The sequence below is a fragment of the Microtus pennsylvanicus genome, chromosome 22, assembly GCF_037038515.1.
Source record: "Microtus pennsylvanicus isolate mMicPen1 chromosome 22, mMicPen1.hap1, whole genome shotgun sequence".
Lineage (NCBI taxonomy): Eukaryota > Metazoa > Chordata > Mammalia > Rodentia > Cricetidae > Microtus > Microtus pennsylvanicus.
The window spans coordinates 33,722,752-33,741,776 of record NC_134600.1 but is presented as its reverse complement, the minus strand read 5'-3'; the positions used below and the strand labels follow the sequence as shown (position 1 = coordinate 33,741,776).

The window sequence follows — 19,025 nt, the reverse complement described above, 5'->3', positions numbered from 1 at the left end:
TCTGGCCACTCATTTGTCATATGACGGAATTTTCCAGCTACGAGTTCTAATAAATAGGGTTCCAAGCACATCTAACGCTTTAAAAGAACTGTCACACGAGGAAGCAGAATTAATTATTTCTTAAATTTCGCTTGTGACAAGTATTTTACTCTGCCTGCTAGCATAGTTGGTAGACCACAGGGTTTTAAGTATTTTATTCTAAATACTTTGTTGAGACAGGTTTGCTTTGTAATCCAAGGGGCCTTGGACTCTTGGTCCCCCTGCCTCAGCTTTCGCTGTGCTAGGGTTACAAGGACCGGCATCACACGTAGCTTTGGGGATAAGCATCTCATATCCTCTGTGAGGTTGGTATGATCTGCTTCTCATAGTAGCCAAACTCTAAGTAGGAGCTCAGTCACATTTTTCGCACAATAATCTCACTGTCGCGTTTTCGGTTTCAGAGGATGAGCTATCAAACAGTGAGCCGTTATGATGAAATTCTAATTTATCTGTCCATTTACCTGCCACAAATTATCTTTATTAAACGTCTCTTTAAAATGCAATTTACAGAACCCCACATGTAATCATCTCTGCTTCTCGTCACGGAAGCGGGGCTTATATAGGTGGAGCTTAACGCTCCATGAGACCTTTACATTCGCTGCAGAGTGCTGCGCGCATGTGGCGGGGAAGCATGTGACCCGGACCCCCGCTACCAGGCAGACGTCAGCCTCTCACGGTTTGTGTGTTTGTTTTAGTTTAGTAGAAGCGCAGACGTGGAGGGAAAGTGTGCAGCCCCTCATCCCGCGGGGTGGCTCCCCGGTGCAGTCAGGTCCGCAAGCGGCCCTGGGACATACCGAGTGGCCAGGGTGTCCCTCTGTGGTCCAGCAGATAGTAAGACAAGTCATTCACACTGCGGGACCTCTCCGGGCCAGTGCGGGGGAAGATGGATTTGGGCCTAGGTAATGTCGCTGGTGAGAGGCCTACTGTCACAAAGGAAAAGAAGCCTCATTCCCATGCTCCGTTTTTCAGAGACTCTCTGCAGTTTCTTGCCCCAATACCAATGTCTCATCAGGCAACACGTAAAATTCCTTTAAGGGACTGCCCAGTGCTCTTAGCATAGTTTGCGGTAGCTAAAGGCTTTAGTTTAAAAATGGTGTGAGCATCCAGGTAAACCTGCTGGACCGGTCTAGAGAAGTCAAAGCAGGCATTTTTATCAGGCCCTCCTACAGGAAGAACAAACAATCCCCCAAACAACATTTCCTCTTGCGTCCCTGTGTGCTGCCAGATACAATACCTCGGAAACCTGGGGCCTGCAGCGGCTTTGTTCCGAGTTCTGGGTGGGGCATGTTCTGTTGCTGCAGCTTCCTTTTTGCTTCCAGGACGGGGTTTTCAAACTGGGTTCTTCTATTTATGTGGCTGAAAGAGAAAATTTCCAATCAGGATCGCGGTGAAACAAAGTCATTTAGGAGAACGGACGGACGCGTGACCCTATGGGAGAGCAGGAGGTTGAGGGACACCTTATCCGATTACCATCAAATGTCCCTCCCAGCATGCACCAGGCTTCTGAGGGGGGCTGGCCTGTGCACGATACACAATTCTGTGGTAGTCGAGAACACTCACTGACCCTTATCAAATGCTGTTCTATTTACTGCATGCACGAGACAGCCAAAGGAACCAGCCGGGGCAAGCTTTCTGGCCTATTGTGTTCATGTGAGAGGCGTGTGGCGCTTACGAATAAATGATCAATGAGACTGAATAGCTCCAAAAAGTGTGTCATCCGAGCTTTGTAGAGTCTCGGTGTCAGCAGGGTAAATGAGAGGTGAATTCACTGACAATGTAGCAGCAGCTAAGAGTAAAAACAGTTCGTGCATTTAGCGTGTGTGTGTGTGTGTGTGTGTGTGTTTGTGTGTGTGTGGAAGATGAGTGCAACTGTCCATACACAAGAGAACAACTGGCCGGTGTGGGGCTTGGTTCTCTCCCTCCAATATGTAGGTTCTGGGGATCACACACATGTTATGATATTTGCGGGTTAGTGCCTTCTCCTGCTGAGTCATCTCACTGGCCCCACCGGGCATACTTTGAGCCGTGAGACCTGGATGGAAAGGCCAGGATTCGGGGGGGGGGTGGGGGGGGGGAATTCTCACGTTAGCGACAGAATGCCTATGTAGGATGCCTGCTGCGGAAAGCCTCTTCATGTTGAGATGGCAAACTAGTAGACAGACCTGGAGGGACGGGAAGCAACGGTAGCCCAGCTAATCCCAGGAAAATATGCGTGCTTATATCACAGGTTGTTTAAGGAGCGGAGAGCTGGCAGCAGCCTTGCTGACTAGTGGTGGCTGAGACGTCTAAGAGGGGCTGCCCTGAACAGCCATCTCTGGCTCTCAAGTGTTCTGAAACCATGGTGCAAGAAGGGTTCTAAGAGGGGCTGACAGCTAACTGCATGTGGTTCCCATAATTAACGACATAGGGACACAGATGCACGATGAATAAAAACTCAGAGAGAGACATTGGGGTTCAGCCTGGAGGCCCAAAGAGCAAAGCAGGCAACCACTGGTTCTTACCGCAACCTCAGGCAGAAAGTGGCGATCCTGCCTCCAGGAATCTGAGAAGGAGACTGTGTCTGAGAGCTGTCTCCTTCTGTTTTACGATCTTCTCCAGGGCTGGGATTAAAGGCGTGCACAGCCCAGTTTCTATGGCAAACTAGTGTGGCTTCTGGGTTAACCCAGAAGTGTGTGTCACCGCTGTCTGGTCTGTTTGACTGGTGGGGCAGTTTGACTCTCTGATCCTCAGGCCAGCTTATTTACTAGAATACAAATGAACTAGCAATACAGTATACAGACAGGTCAGTGACTTATTCTAGACAGACCACATGCCCAGGCCAGTGAAGTTCTAGAATTTAATCATCGTGTCTATTTCTGCAGAGGGTTTCTTATCTGCATGCATTCTACATGCATGAAATATGTGATTTCAAATTGGCAAGTACATATAGTTAACATGACATGCCTGTACACACACATTCTCTCTTCCCCCTTCTCTCCCTCCCTCTTTCTCCTTCTCCCTCTCTCTGTTTCCCTCTCTCCCCCATCTCTCTGTCTCTCTCCTTCTCTACCTCTCTCGCGCGTGCACGCTCACTGTCTCTCTCTCTCTCCTCCCCTCTCCATCTCTCTCCCTCTCTCCTCTGTCTCTCTCTCTGACATACACACACACATACAAACACCATCTATTTTACTTCCTAAGGCTACACATCAGAGAAGAGAGGAGCTAAAATAAACTCTCAACCACTCTTGTATTATATATCAGATGTCTGGTGAGGTGGTTGGTAAGAATGATGACCGCGTTGTATCTATTGCTTTCCTTGTGGGAGGGGTGGCAGACACTCTGACAATTTCAGCATCACTCAGACCTGCATTCCGATCTAGCTCCTGCGTAGCTGAGTAACCTTTGGTAGCTTGTCAAACCTGAGTCTCAGTAAACTATTCTCCAAAATGGGCACAATATTGTTTACTTCAATGGTTGAGGGAATGAAACGTAACCGCCGATAGCACATCAGCTTTTACATCGACATGTTCAGGGATTTCTGGCGGCTCTTATCATGCGCATCACCTTCACTGCCCTGTCAATATTTTAATCTCTTCCATCACCTCCATTATGACAGTCTTTGTGGGGGACCTAGGAAACACGGGAATCTTGCTCCAATCTCATTCTATTTAAAGGAAAAGGCGCGGTTTTAGGAATGCTCTTTCTTAACGATTCTTACTCTCTGCTCTGTGGGCTTCAAAAAGCTGTTGGGAAAACTTCAAGCTGGAGTCACTGTGCATCAGGAAGGCTGGAGATGGAGGCTCCTTCTCCTTTCTATCCTCAGGTAACTTTGTCAGCAAAATCCTTCAAGGTTCCCTGACATGATATTGTAGCTTTATCTTTGGCTCTTTTACTCTGGGTGTCCTTTGCTTTGGACACACTTGGGGCAATTCTCATAGGCAATACCCCTTTCAAAGTCATTTTTTTTTTCAAGTAACATTTACTATATCCATAGTGCGATACTTGATTAAAGGATTCCTGTCGCATCTTGGGACAACTTCTAACCTTTCTTTGATCATCTGTATCTTTCTTACAGATTGATCCTTAAATGCCCCGAAGGCTTGTGTGTCAAAACCTTGGATGGTCCTCAGTTTGGTGCTATAGGGAGTGGTGGAGACCTTCAAGAGGTCCTGGATCACTGGGGCATGCCCTCACAAGAAAGTGTGAAACAAAAGTTTTCCTCTCTTACTTCCTGGCTATGAGGAGAAGTGGCCTCCTCTGCCTCTCTCATTGTGATATACCACGTCATCACAGGCTTGGCACAATACGGACAGATGGTCAGAAAGAGCAGATTCTGAAACTCAAGGGGGGAAAAAAACCCTTTCTCTTGTAAGTCTTAGATGATTTGTTATAAAACAGTGAGCTGATTCAATGCTACCATTATCTATATAATGGGGACGTTAACATCGACTTCCTGACTGCTGAGGGTAAGAGGTGTCTGCAGAGTGCAGACAGCTGGAAGAACCTAACATCTGTAAAGTGCCGTCTTGTGTTTTTTGAATGGTTGTTATTTACTACAGCTAATATTAATGATGATGCTGGCAGGGGCATTGTAAGACCTTTCCTATGTCCCCAGCCCTTTCCTAAGCCGGTCACAGAGGCCTTCCTAGACAGCATTATGCTTCTTCTGGGGAATGTTTAGTTGAGTTCAAATAGATCCTTTATTACATCCTCAGCGAGAAGATTTGAGAGATTTCTAAAGAACAATAAGTAAACAACAATCCAGGTAAGATTATTTGAATCTAGGTGAGAGATAAACAGAAAAGACTGGCATCACAGGGTCCTAGTTGTTTACTAGAGTTGCGCTGTAAATCAACGTTGAACTTTCAAACTGCTAACTTAACAAGAGAGAAGAAACAGCTACTCCCTTTAGAATATTTAAGACAAACCCATGTCAGCAAGGACATGGATTATATCCTTAAGACTTCCTGTGATTTGAGTTTTCTGGGCTTTTTTCTTCGAGTCTTTGGTGAGGAGGTTTCTGTGAAGCAGAATCATAGGGCCCTAAATGGTACTAATATTTACAACAGTGAATGTCACGGTTCTACCAACCTCCTTCTGGCGCTTTAATGAGGGATCATCACGCTTCTGTGCTTTCCTACATTGTGAACGCTTATGTAAGACCCTGCGTGGTATTTATTGCTGTGTCCCACACATTTAACACACCAAAAGGCACTTAACTATTTGTTGTTGTGGAATATTAGCTGAGGATGTGTTACATTCTTTCATGCCATGGAACATTAGTTTAATGATGTACAGACGTGTGGCGTTCTTTTATGCTGCATTTGTGTAACTCTGTGAAGCTGTGTTACTCTGCCTGTCTAAAACACCTGATGGTCTAATAAAGAGCTGAATGGCCAATAGCGAGGCAGGGGAGAGAAAGAGGCGGTGCTGCTGGGGAGACAGGATAAGCAGGAGAAGAGAGAAGGAAGAGGTGGAGTGAGGAAAGGAAAAGAGAGGAGGATGCCAGGGGCCAGCCGCCCAGCCACACAACCAGCCACACAACCAGGCAGGGAGTAAGAAGGGACAAAACGTAGAATAAAGAACAAAGTAAGGTAAAATGTAGAACAGAGCAAAGTAAGATAAAAAGCCAAGTTAGGAAAACTGGCTAGAACAAGGCAATCTAACACTGGGCATTCACAAGTAAGATCAAGTCTCTGCGTATTTGTTTGGGAGCTAGGTGGTGGGCCCCAAGAGTAAAAACAAACAAAGAGGTGGCAACGAAAGTTTGTTAAACAACTATATGGTAAGGATGTTAATGGTTTTCAAATATATGCCAGAGACTTAAAAACCAAAACCCCCCAACCACCAAGATGTATCTTTGAAATCAACTGAAGTATTGAGTCTTCCATAGCCTACCTGTTCTCTGTCCGTTTTCCTAGGTCATCACACACCTAATTTTATCCTTATTAGAGTCATTTTGACTTTGGTGGACATTAATTTTATCATCTTGAATGTAGTGGACAATTGAGAACTGGATCTTTGAGTCAACATGGAAGAGGGAATCATGGCTTTCAGTTGCATTTGAAATAGACACACTCAATATCTCGTTATGGCTGAGGTAGTGGCAGTGATTATTGTCTCAAGGCCTGTGATAGGCAGTGCCCAGAAAAGATTTCTTGAATAAATGCTTAGACGGAGTCAGATATTATGAAAGCTGATGGATGCTCATGTTTTCCCATTTCACTCCTCCACCAAGTATATATTGGGACAGTTGAACTGGATGTGAAAGGTGGCGCTTGTTTATAGACACAGTTACCTTTCATTAGAGTAAATACCCACGTGATCCTTTAGGGCTGAGAAACTTTCCAGACATGTAAATTCTATGGGGAAAAAACTTACATTTTTTTGTAGTAAGGTATTTGGCTCAGAGGAATTTCTAACTAGGAGAGCTGCTTGGTATCATGATAGACATGCTCACAAGGGTGAGCCCCACACTGGAAGAGGCTTTGGGGGCTCCAGGGAGACAGCCACTCGTCCTCCAGCCCACAAGGGCTCCTTTGGCTTCTGCTTCTCTTCAAGTTTGTCCCTTTGAAGTCCTCCGGAGGTACTTAGAAAAGTATGCGTTTCCTGGAATCTTAGTGTTCCCATGACTTTCTCTGGCTCCTCCCAAGAGTCCCTACTTATTTGTCATTGCCTCTTTTGACTTGAGTACCAAGATGCCACTCTGCTGCTAGCAAAACAGACACTGCATCTCTTGGTCTACACACTATTCATTTTTAGGAAGAGTTTTAAGAAGAATTCGTGATGTTTTCAATGCCATTAGGTCTCGATAAAAAGCATAAAAATGACTTTGAAAATGGATAAATATTACGCAATGCTTTGAAAGCTAAGGGAGAATAATAGCCCCAGAGGGCCCTTCTGGGTCAGCTCTCCTCCAAGAAGGGAGGGCAGTAGAATTAAGAGCTTTGTCTTGGGGCTGGGGAGAGAGGTTACTGGTTAAGAGCACTTGCTACCTTTAGAGAGGACCTAGTTAGGCTACTAACAACCACCCACACTGGGCGATTCAACCATTTACGACTCATGTTGATCTGACACCCTCTTCTGGACTCCTCAGGTGTCTGCACATTTGGAGCGTTCACACACTCTCAAACACACACACACACACACACACACACACACACACACACACACACATCAAATAAATCTTCATAAACAACAACAGAAACAGTTTTGTCTTTGCAGTCTGGCTGATGACATTCACTTCTGTCTCTGTCACTTTTGTGGTGTGTGACCTTAGGGACATCGTTTATGCATTTTGTACCTCAGAATTTTCCCTATGTAAATCTGGCATTGACATAACATCAGACTTTGGAACTGTTGTGCAGTGCCCAGATAGAAGTACTTCCAAAATGCCAGTTAGCAAAATCCATCAAATACTGATTTTTAAAATCGCTTTGCTAGATACTAGGTTAGAGACTGCAGGCAGGGACAATGATCATCAAGTATGTGGTTTGGCAGGGGATTGAAAGCAGCGAAACAGGAGATTTATAAAATAGGTTTGATGTATAATAAAACCATGTCTTATAGTGCTTGACAAAGCTAAAATTTAAAAGTACAAGATTGAAGCTTATTGTTTTAAATACATTATTTCAAAATATGAGCTTTGGGTGGATAGAGAAGTTAATACATGTTGCTTTGAACTATTTACCACAGTAATTGAATACTGCCTTTTAAATGGTTTCTCCACCATTCTACAGAGAAGTAATAATTTCATTCCTGCAAATGTCTGTTTATTATTTCCCACCGCACCTGGGGAATATGAGTGTGTTTTGTGAATGTAATTGGGAAGCCTGAGTCATTCATATCTTCCTTTCTTCTCTCCCTGTTCATAACGGGGGCTGCTTTAGGACTTTGTCACCGCGTGGGAGGTAGAAACATTGCTAAACAGGTATCCATGTATTTGTGTTGAAAATCACCATGGAGTTTGTTTTTGCTTGGTTTGGTATTGGTTTTTCAAGACAAGCGTTTTTCAGTGTAGCGCTGGATGTCCTGGAAGTCTCTCTGTGACCATGCTGGCCACAAACTCACAGAGATTCACCTGCTTCTGCCTCTGGAGTGCTGGGATCAAAGGTGTGCACCACCACTGCCTGGCTTTATATTTTGTGGGTGTTGAGCACTTATGCCACAACACACATGTAGAGATCAGAGGAGGGTTTGTGGGAGGTAGTTATCTTTTTCCACGTTTGGGTTTTAGGCATCAAGCTCCTGTTGTCAGGCTTGGGAAGGTGGTCACCATTCAAGTGTGACTGCAAGTGAGTGGCAGCGGGCGAAGTCCCATCAGCCCTGACCTGCTGAAAGCCATCCGCTTTCTCATTTCTGAGAGCAAAGAGCACGGGGCCTAAGGCTTCACTGAAGAGTGTGCTGTGAAGATGCACAGTAGTCTGCCTGCTCCTGAGAAGGGCCCTCATGCTCCCAGACTCCAAGCGCCTCTCCTGCACACACCCCACTCTCTTCACAGGGCTGTTTTGAGAGGGAAATTAGATTAAAAAAACATGAGCATGTTTAAAGATGAAGCAGAGTACAAATGGAAGCTAATGTAATGTTTGGATTATCTAGGGTCTGGGAATCAAGTGTGAAATGAGGACAGTCAGTTTCTTAATCCCCGTCTCAAATTGCAGTGTGACTCCCGCTAGCTTGATGGCTTGCCTTTACTTTTTAGTTTTTCTGTATAATAGCATCTGTCATAAAGCATTATGGTGATGGTTAAATGAGTTTTATAAATCACCTAATGCATACCATGTGCTTAATAGTGGTAACTACTGAGAGGGAACGGTGATGCAGGCTTATAATTCCAGCACTTTGAAGGCAGAAACAGGGAGTCGTAAACTGAATACCAGTATAGACTATATGTCTCAGCAATCACTATCACCGTCACCACCACCACCACTATCACCATAACAACCATCACCACTACCACCACCATCACCATAAGAACCGTCATCACCACCACCATCTTCACCATCACCATCGTCATCACCATCATTATCATCACCACCACCACCACCATCACCATTACCATCATCATCACCACCATCATCATCATCACCACCACCATCACCACCACCATCACCATCATTACTATCATCATCACCACCATCATCACCATCATCATCACCACCATCACCATAATCATGATTATCATCAACATCATCATCACTATCACCACCACCATCACCATCATTACTATCACCATCACCACCATCATCACCATCATCATCACCACCATCACCATAATCATGATTATCATCAACATCATCATCACTATCACCACCACCATCATCACCACCATCACCATAATCACCATCATCACCATCACCATCATCAGCATCACCACTAATAGCTGCTAAGTCAAGAGGACCTCCTTGGAGATTACATACAAAGTCAATGTATCGAACTACGTTCCTAGCAATACGACAGAAAACAAGATGGGCCATCCCTCCTATCATCTTACCTGTCACTCTCTGTAAAAATAAGGGAGTTTGTTAACCTCTAGAACTAAAGCATCTGCATTATAATAAAGTCAGTAGTTAATATATTAATAAGCATTTAAAAATAATAATGGTGAGTTTATGAGTTTTTCTTTTTATGGCAGTGGACAATACAAGCAGAACCTCACAGATTCAAGGCGAATGCCCTAGCACTGAGTGACAACCATGTTCTTTCTTTATATTTTGAGACAGGGTCTAAGTTGTCCAGACTGGCTATAAATTCACTTTGATGCTCAGATACAACCTCAAACTTCCCATCCTCTTGCTTCAGCCTCCTGAGTAGTTGGGTTGGGGCTATGGGCCAAACTGATGAGTTTCTTCTAGACTAAGTTTATGTAAAATCACTAAACAACATGCTTACCCAGAAAACGGTGTTTCTGTCACTTTAGGTTACTCAGGCCCAGCCACGAAACACAGTTGTGTTTGTGACAGATCTTGAACTCACTTTCCTTAGGTTGAAAGTAAAAAATGAAATTTGATGGAAAATTTCTTGGGGATTCATGCTTTTTTTTTTTTGTTATAGCAAGGGCTCAATCTTTCCTAAAATCACTTCATCTAGTTAAAGGTGAAAATCTGTTAATCAGTATGAAAGAGTAGCACTTAACAATGTTGCTTTAACTCTTAAAAATGGAAAGACACCCCCCCTCTAATATATCCGCGCTAATAGTGTATAAGGTTTTCTTCTTGAGGCTGGGGAATTGGCCAGGACCCACATAGCCTCCACAAAAGTCTGGAATCCCAGTTCTAGGGTATCTGTCTCCCTCTTTGGGAATTCATGGGTTCTGTGTGCATGTTGTATATAGACTTACATGCAGGCAAAATATTTACACAAATAAAAATAAAACAATAAATCTTAAAAGTATTCTTCTTACCCTAAATTTTGTCTATAAATGTATCTTTTATCTATTTTCCTTTTAAGTAATAAATAATTTTAGCAGTCTTATGTCTCTGTATACTCTGTATATCAAGTCCATTTTTGCTCTTCTCCACAGTCTATTGTAACAAATCACCATTTAGGGAAGTGGTCTTTCCATAAACTGTCATTTAAACACTAGCATAAAATATTGGTGATATAGGTTGCCATCTAGATAAACAAAAGTAGAACTTGAATTCAAATACTTCAAAAGTTTTTAAGCATGCTTTGATCTACAGCTATAAGGAGAAAATAATAAGGCTTAATACAGGAAAATGGCCAAGTTTATCCATGCTAACACAAGAGGCAGAGAATCTTCCTTGAACTGCAGGAGATCATAGTAATAAACCAATCTAAACCATTGGTTTACCAGACCAGGGTGAGAGAGATCAGTGAAACTTGGTGCCGAGCCATGTATTCAAATGTCAGAAACACAGGGCTGTAACCGAAACCGACATCATAATCCAGGACACAGAAAAGGGATTTTGAAAAACATCTCCGAATTAATGGAGACATGAATCCACATCTTTCATGTGGGCTGGCGTGGTGTTACGGTCTGTCTTGCTAATGGCCATCACTTGTCTTATTCAAGTATAGAGCCTCTTAAAAATGACATCAGTTTCTGCTTCTTCAGTTTGTCCAGGTTCTCTCTGACCTCTAATAATGGTGGCATTCTCCATGCTAAATATGGTTCCTCTTCTAGAGCTATGGAAGACCAAGAGGACCAAACACCCAAAAGCCACTTTAATTCTAGAAAGAATTCTGTTCTTTCAGTATGCAAGTCTCCAACAGCACACGATCTCGGGGAACTTCAGGAAAATTTTGACTCTATGCAATTTTCACTTCATCTGCGAACCACAGAACTGATTTTTAGACTGAGAAATGATTCTGAAGTCTGTCATGACAGAATGTTAGCAAGAGATAATCTGTTGCTCTCGCACGGAAGAATGTAGCTCAGTCAGTCTGGAGAGAATTTGTAAGGTGGAAGAGCTGCTCACGAATAGAACCATGACCTACTTATCACATTGCATGGACAAGAGGCAAAGAGAGCGAGCCCAAGAAAGATGCTGGCATCACGCTCCGAGTTACCTCAGCGGCCAGCTCTCTGGAGGTGGGTCCCTCGTCCTGCAGGAGGGATAGCAAGACCCCATAGGTTCATAGGTCCTCTCTGTGCAGAAAGTCCACTTTCCACACAGTTCATACCCAGCTAGGAAAGTTGTCTGCAATTCACTTAAGCAACAACCCCCACCCCATGCATCTCCACAGTTTTCTCTGTCTTTCTTCACAATAGAGTAGGAGGGAGCATGCTGAGCATTAGCACAGTGTGCTGTCTCTTGCTGCCCCTGGCATATCTGACCCCGTCTCTGGTCCGATGACAGTCGGGGTTGGTGTACCTCGTACAGCTGCCACTGCAGGAGTTTTCCCTGCCTGCTGGCTACCACCCAGGGTCACTGTATAACTATTACAACATTTGCCCGTGTTCCCCTTCTCCAAAAGTACCTAAATGAGGGCTTCGTTTAATTCCATTAAAAAATGCTTAAACTCAAGCAAACAGCAATGTGGCTGTGCATACTCTTCTTTGACAAGTAACGTGTGGTGCTCAACCCCAAATGATGCAACTTGACACAGCTACTCAACTCGAGGCTCAGGAAAACCCCCAGAAAAAGATGCAGAAAAGTCCTACGAACCCAACCAGGATGCCTGCTGAGATAGTCTTCTATCTATTCCATGCCTATGAAAGGGGAGCCCCAACCATGGAATCGCAACGGTAAGACTTCATAATCAAGACCTGAATAATGACACCACCGGCTGACATGCCAGCATGAGCGGGGAAAATTTCCCAAGGCCCCATTCCTGGACAAAGAGCTACAGCTGTTCTTGGCTGCTCAAAGGGAAAACTGGCTTTCTCCAGAGAACTCCCTGACAGGTCCCATCCCAGGCAGTCAGCTTTAAATGCACATACAGATGAACAACACTGAATAGATAGTTATGTATCATTACAATATGCATTAGCACAGTAACAGTAGATATAGGTATCCTAAATTACTACATATACATACGTACATATATGCAAAAATAATAATTAAAAAAGAGGGAGGAAAAGGCCATAGGAGGGGTTGGAGGAGAAGGGTTGCTATGGAAATGATGTGAATAACTATGTTTGAAATTCCCCAAAAAAACCTTAAAATAGTCTCAGAAAAACCTGATGTAGCAATATTTCCTTTTCTTTTGCTATTGAGGTAACATCTATTAAAACTATGAAAGTTATTTGTGGAAAAATACCGTTTGTGTTCCTCACTAAGCTATGGACAGCTCTCTCAGAAGGCGTGAATCTTTGCCTTCTTCAGGGTGAAGGAACTGGTCCACAAAACCATAAAATCCACCTGGGTCAAGCAGGGAGAGCAAAAAGGAAAGTCCTTAGTACAGAAGGAAAGAAAGGAGGCAGGAAGGCAAGAGAGAAAGAAGGAAGGAGAAGCATCTAATCATAGAATGGGTATGTTTTCACACGTAGACACCGTGACTTTCTAGTATATACCCACAGAAAGCATATGTAATCATTTCTCTTCTGGTAGTGCCTCTTGTCTAACTCCAAAGCTTTTTGCTCCAGGATCATTCACTAACTACAAGGAAACACTTTGTCAAGTACAAAATTTGGACAACATCTAAAGCAGCTGTTTTACTGAGGCCCGTCTTGTTCTACGTGGCTTAGCCCAGTCTTACTGACTATATGCCCTTGGAGACCTCAGAGATTGGGTTCCTCATTCGTAAACGTGGTGATTGGCACCTGGATAATGAAGGTGGAGGCATGCTAAACACTAAGCTGCTGTCTTACAGAGGGTGTGTCTTGTATTATCACCACTGACGCCCAGCTACTTAAGAAGACATACGTGCTAGGTAATTTCACACTCTAATTTCTCTGTGTACATCACTGGAACCTGCAGCCTTACCCTCTGGCAGTATCGTGTGACTTACAGAATTTCCACCAATGGTAAAGAAATGCTATTGTTATTTGTGCCTTTCCGGCCATGACAGTAAGTTACTTGTTTCTTTACAAATCAAAAGTTCCCAAAGAACTGTTCACTTTGTGTGTTATATTGTAATCATGAAATCACTGGAAAATCAATGTTACCAAAAGAAAAACACATGCACACACACATGATTATTCTTAGCAATATAAGCTAAACTAAAAGCAGCATTTTGGACACTTATGACAAATTGTGCTACATGCTAACTCTGGAAGGAAAACGCCTAATGTTTTAGCCTTTTAAGAGCATTTGTGCATTGGATTCTTGTTCTATGAAGTGGGATAATGACCCAGACTCCACAGGTCTCAGGGGAGGAGGAAATCAGATTGGTCACCTACAAAGACTGAGTGCTTATGGCACGCGCGATAAACGCTTCTCCCTCCCCACTGCCCGTTCTCTATTCTTTCTCTTCATCCTTCCTCCTTTGCTACAGTCTGTCTCCCCAAGATCTCACATGCCAAGTAACTAACTGTGCAGCACATAGGTGTGAGAAGCAGTAACCGAGAGGTCCAGAAACTGGTCACACAATTCAGAGTACACTTGAGATGCTGAGGCCTTTTCTCAGCGTCACGTCTGATCTGCATCTTCAGTTACATTCATTTATTCATTGGGGAAAACATTTATTTCTTGTATATGTATTTAAAAGCATCAAAGATATTCTTGATATTTAAGAGGTGAATAAATCGAAAAAAGTACAGTCTACTATCTAGTTAGAAACTGAAACAGTAAAGTCCAGTCCGGACAATTAGAAAGTAAAACAGTAACGTCCAGTATCCAGACAATTAGAACCTGAAACAGTAACGTCCAGTATCCAGACAATTAGAACCTGAAACAGTAACATCCAGCATCCAATTAGAAACTGAAACAGCACTGTCCAGCATCCAGACAATTAGAAACTGAAACAGCACTGTCCAGCATCCAGACAATTAGAGAGCAAGATTTTTAAGCACATTCTTTGCTTATTTCTAACTGTGCGTGCTTTACATGTGTACTTTAAAGAAAAGCTTTAAGCTAGGAGACTTTTTTCCCCCTTGGAAAATCTAGAAAATGACTCAGGAGAGCGACGTTCATATGATGGGATAAAATCTTCTCAAGCCACTTTCCACGTTCCTACATCATGACAAATGCTCATCAGAAAGTGGGCGCACTTCCCCCTAACACTCGGCTCTCCCTGACGATATCAGGCAGCCCTTTCGGCAACTGCACGTGAACCATGTCTTAGAGCAGCAGATGTGTGTGTGTGTGTGACATCATGTGAGAAGCTTTTCAGACCTTTGCATGAAAATCACATCTGTCAGAGCCTGCGACGATTTTAAATGTCGTTCTATGGCTGACTTCTCTCTCTGTGCCAGGGGAGGCAGCCTGCAGGAAAGCCATCCCAAGAAACTGTGTCTTCTGGATTAGCTGCTTAAGTAAATTGTGTAACTGCCATTAAAACCAGAATGTACCCAGCAGACATAGTTTCACAAAAGAGGAGAGAAATCCACATTTGTACAAAAGTCACAGCTGTTCAGCGTCACGGTTTGCACTTTTTGCATTAATTTTTCCCTTCCTTTATGAACGGTGACAGTTACATTTCTGGTTAGCAGCTTCAGGACTTTCTAATACATCACTAAGTGTGGCGCTAGCATGGATTTGGTGTCCATCAGGAAAACTTGGCTTTACTTCTTGTGGCTGGCATTTAGAATAGAGCTCAGTCTACTGTCTGACTTGCACATGACAGGAGATGTGATGCTGATAGGGCCCGCTGTACCACACAGTTCTGTGTGCTGTGAACAAGTGTCCCACACTCCCTGACCTGGCCCCACCATGCCAGGGTTTTTTTCTTCTGGTTCGGGTCTCGTTTCCAGTTTCTATACTGCTTGGGAACCCTTTTCACAGTATCGGGCATGGACCTGGTGGCTCACAATGCTCATTTCATGGGCTGGGTAGGGAGCATGGCCTTCTAGCCTCGAGCATCTTGCTGTGGAATTGTTGTAGATCTAGAGGGGAGTCATCACATTCTTGTAGGAGTCCCATCTTCCTAGGGTTGAGACTCAAAGGCTTGTATGGAGTATTATGGGTTGTATGTGCAAAATTTATGAGAGGCATGATTCACAAGAATCTGGAGTCTGGGCCCTTCAGCTGAACCACCTCTGCCCACATTTTAGCCCCAGGGTCAATGGTGTGTGCTTCCTAGGGAGTCAGCTTCTTTCGAAAGGGTTTCCTCCGCTGTGAACTGGAGGCCATTTGCTTTGTCATCACCACAGAGGGTGGTAAGTGTGGTAGAGGAACCCAGTTCACGGCACACACTGTATATTGAACAGATAGTAATTATTCTGTGTGTATGTACGGGATGATAATGAGGAGGAGGACTTCTTCCTCCTGGCTCTTGGATATAGTATACCCACAATATTCAAAAATCAATTTACTCAGGACAAAATTAGACCATACGGGGTAAGTAGAGAGGTTAAAACCTGTGTAGTCTAGGCTTTGCAGCATCCTAGCTGGGCCAACATACTTTGCTATTGATTGCTGGAATTCCTTTCTGCCTGGCCGCGTTGTTTGGCAGGAACAGGTGTGTAAGTGCAGCTGGGCTAAATGCCCAGCACTGGTCTCAACTTGCCATTCCTGGCGAGGGCAGAATCCACTGTGTAGCTTCTACCCTGAGCTGTTGTTGGCCTGGATGAAGAGTCACTGACTGCTCAGGTGTCCATCCCTCTAGTGTCTAGGGGTGTAGGTTGTGTTTTTAACTTAAACAACTGGACAAGGCAGATGCTCTTTATTACTTTGTAACCAGTACTTATAACTGCATAAATGGATGTATGATTGGTCATAAAAAGTGGGAACGCTACAAAAAAATCACTCCCCACTGCCACCAATGCCATTAGCAGCATTAGTGAGCCAATATTTTCTTGGGCATAAATTTACAAAGATTTATAAAGGTAACTTTGTCTTTATTAGTTTTATTTTTGAGAATATAGTTTAATTATAACATTTCTCTCTTTCCTTCCCCCAAACTTCCTTCTATTTCCCTCTCCACTCTCTTCAAATTCGTGACCCCTTATATCACTTATTGCTACTACAAGCTTATATGTTCACTCCTAAATATAACCAGCTCTGTCTGTATACTATTCCTTGTATGTATGTTTTCAGGGATGACCATTTGATAACCCTGCTTTTAAAAATTAATTAAATCCACAATTGTAAAAATGCTTACATTAATGTTATCTCTGTAATCATGAATGGTATATTAATGTAAGGAGTGTGTGTGGTGGTGGTGTAAACTAGGCCTAGATCCTTGAACATGCTTGGCAAGCCCTCTAGCACAGGATGAAACCTCAAAATTGTTATTTTATTATTTATATCTGTACTAGAAAAGTTGATAAGTTAACTTAGACTAGAAATGGATTACTTTTCTGCATAAAATACCACAAGAAGGTACGCGGCGTCCCTCCCCACCCCACAGCAATCTCAGACTGTGCACCAAAAGTGCCCCTGGCCTCTGTTTGTATTTCTGTCTGATAGGTTTCATGAGCAGGACTGCTTTCAGAGCCAAAATGCACCCGTGCCAATGGCTGCGTACTGGAGATGATACACAGTTGAAAAAAAATCATGGGAATAGATATACTCTAATAAAAATACACGACAAATTCTCTGTTTTGATGGAAGACATTTCTTCAGGCAGCACACACACACAACTTTCTCTTTCATATATATATATATATCACACGATAAGATGTACATATATACAGTAACCTGAGACATTAAAATATGTTGATTAATTTTTAAGAAAATATTTGATTATTTTCTACTTAATGTTACCTGCGTATTTAGACTAGCTGCTTTGTCGTCTCAATTTTCTGCTTGGCCAGACATACCTAGTGACTAGAGTTGGTACACTCTCTGGAGTCGGGTAATAACAAGGATATGGGAAATAGCACAGCTCGATCTACCTGAGGGAAGTTTAGCTACTTTGACTCTCTAGCTGACCCGAAATCACTTGAAACCTGGAGTTACCAGACTCATTTTTTTCTGACAGTGGACTAACATGATTGAACTCTGGAGAGGTTTTTAACCATGGCTGTGATAAACGGAAAATGAAGTAGAGAAATAGAGGAGCATAACTTAATTAAAAACCAATAAGAAACAATTCGGAGTAAAAACTTAACAGAGTTTCTTTTTAGGGTTGTAGACCTATGCAAGTCAATGGCTGATTGCGAGAGTCGTCTGCCCTCTGACCTTCCCAAGAGGATCAGCAATGGCTGACTCTTAGTCTACCCTCTGCAGCCTTCCCATGAGGATCAGGTAGGTAGAAACAGCTTTCTGATGTGTGGGTGTTTATCATAGTCCTGATAAATGATCAGGGCAAGGAGAGGGGCTTAAGTTAAATGCTGTCTGCACACTGGAGATTAGTTTTAAAGCTCATGAAGTTAGATGTGAAGAACCAATATGAAGAGTTAGAAGAAGGCAGGGATGGGGGGAGGGGGAGAGGAGTGGGGGGAGGGGGAGGGAAATGGGAGGCGGGGAGGAGGCGGAAATCTTTTCAATTTAAAAAAAAAAAAAGAAGGAGGCAGGGATCAGCAGATTAGGACTTGCACATTGGACCTGGCCTGTGCTCTTGCCTCTTTGTAGATAACACATTGTGGCAGAGCCCCTTACACACGAAAATGACACCCCTAGAAAAAAAGAAAGTGTGAATCCCCGAATATTTGTTACCTGGATCGTTATGAAGTTTGCCAACACTGGGACTAACGGGAGGATTGTTGTTCATTGATGTCACGGGTCAATGTATTACACGGAGATGGCATGTCACGCATCTCAGTCCTGTGTCATTCTATGGAAACACACTTGACTTCAGATGCTACATGCTGAGGCATGCTGGGGCCCGATTAGTGAATTAAGACAGTTTAGTTTTTCCATACAAGTTTGGTTATTGTTCTCTCAAGGCCTGTGAAGAATTTTGATGGGGATTGCATTGAATCTATGGATTGCTTTGATCCTACTGCATGTACTGGCTTTTTGGGAGCCTAGTCTGTTTGGAGGCACACCTTCCTAGACACGGATGGAGGAGGGGAGGGCCTTGGGCTTCACACAGGGCAGGGCACCCTGACTTCTCTTAGGACTGGAGAGGAAGGGGGAGGGGGAGGGCAGGCACTGGGAGGAAAATGGGAGGATGGGAGGAGGTGGAATTTTTTTAATAAAAAAAAAGACAATTTAGGAGGGGTAAGTAGAGAGATCAGTGGTAGAGCACTTTCCTAAATATGAAAATCCATAGATTTGATCCTGAGTGTGGCAAACAAACACAAACAAGCATTCAAGCTAGGACTTAGTCTACTCAGTATACTGTCAAATTTATTAGGAATAAAATTTTATTACTATCAAAACAAGTATTTTCCTCGATTTTAATAGGACTCAGAGTTCATGCAAGTATTTACAAATGATTCCCCCCCCCCTTCCAGCCTATCTCTCTTTTTTGCAATCAGGCATAACTATGCATTTACCTTACCTTTTATATCGGGTGAGTGTTCACACACTAGAGGGTAAACACTATCTTAG

The 19,025-nt window shown here is 43.3% G+C and overlaps 1 protein-coding gene across 6 annotated transcripts in view; it reads right to left on the bottom strand.

The window, feature by feature from the left end:
* Positions 1-19,025, bottom strand: part of Magi2 (membrane associated guanylate kinase, WW and PDZ domain containing 2) — a 1,214,245-nt gene that overhangs the window by 256,497 nt on the left and 938,723 nt on the right. For all 6 annotated transcript variants that reach the window (XM_075955872.1, XM_075955873.1, XM_075955874.1 and 3 more), the window contains one exon: positions 1,274-1,395. In XM_075955872.1, the coding sequence (XP_075811987.1) occupies positions 1,274-1,395 (122 nt within the window). The remainder of the gene's footprint in view (positions 1-1,273; positions 1,396-19,025) is intronic.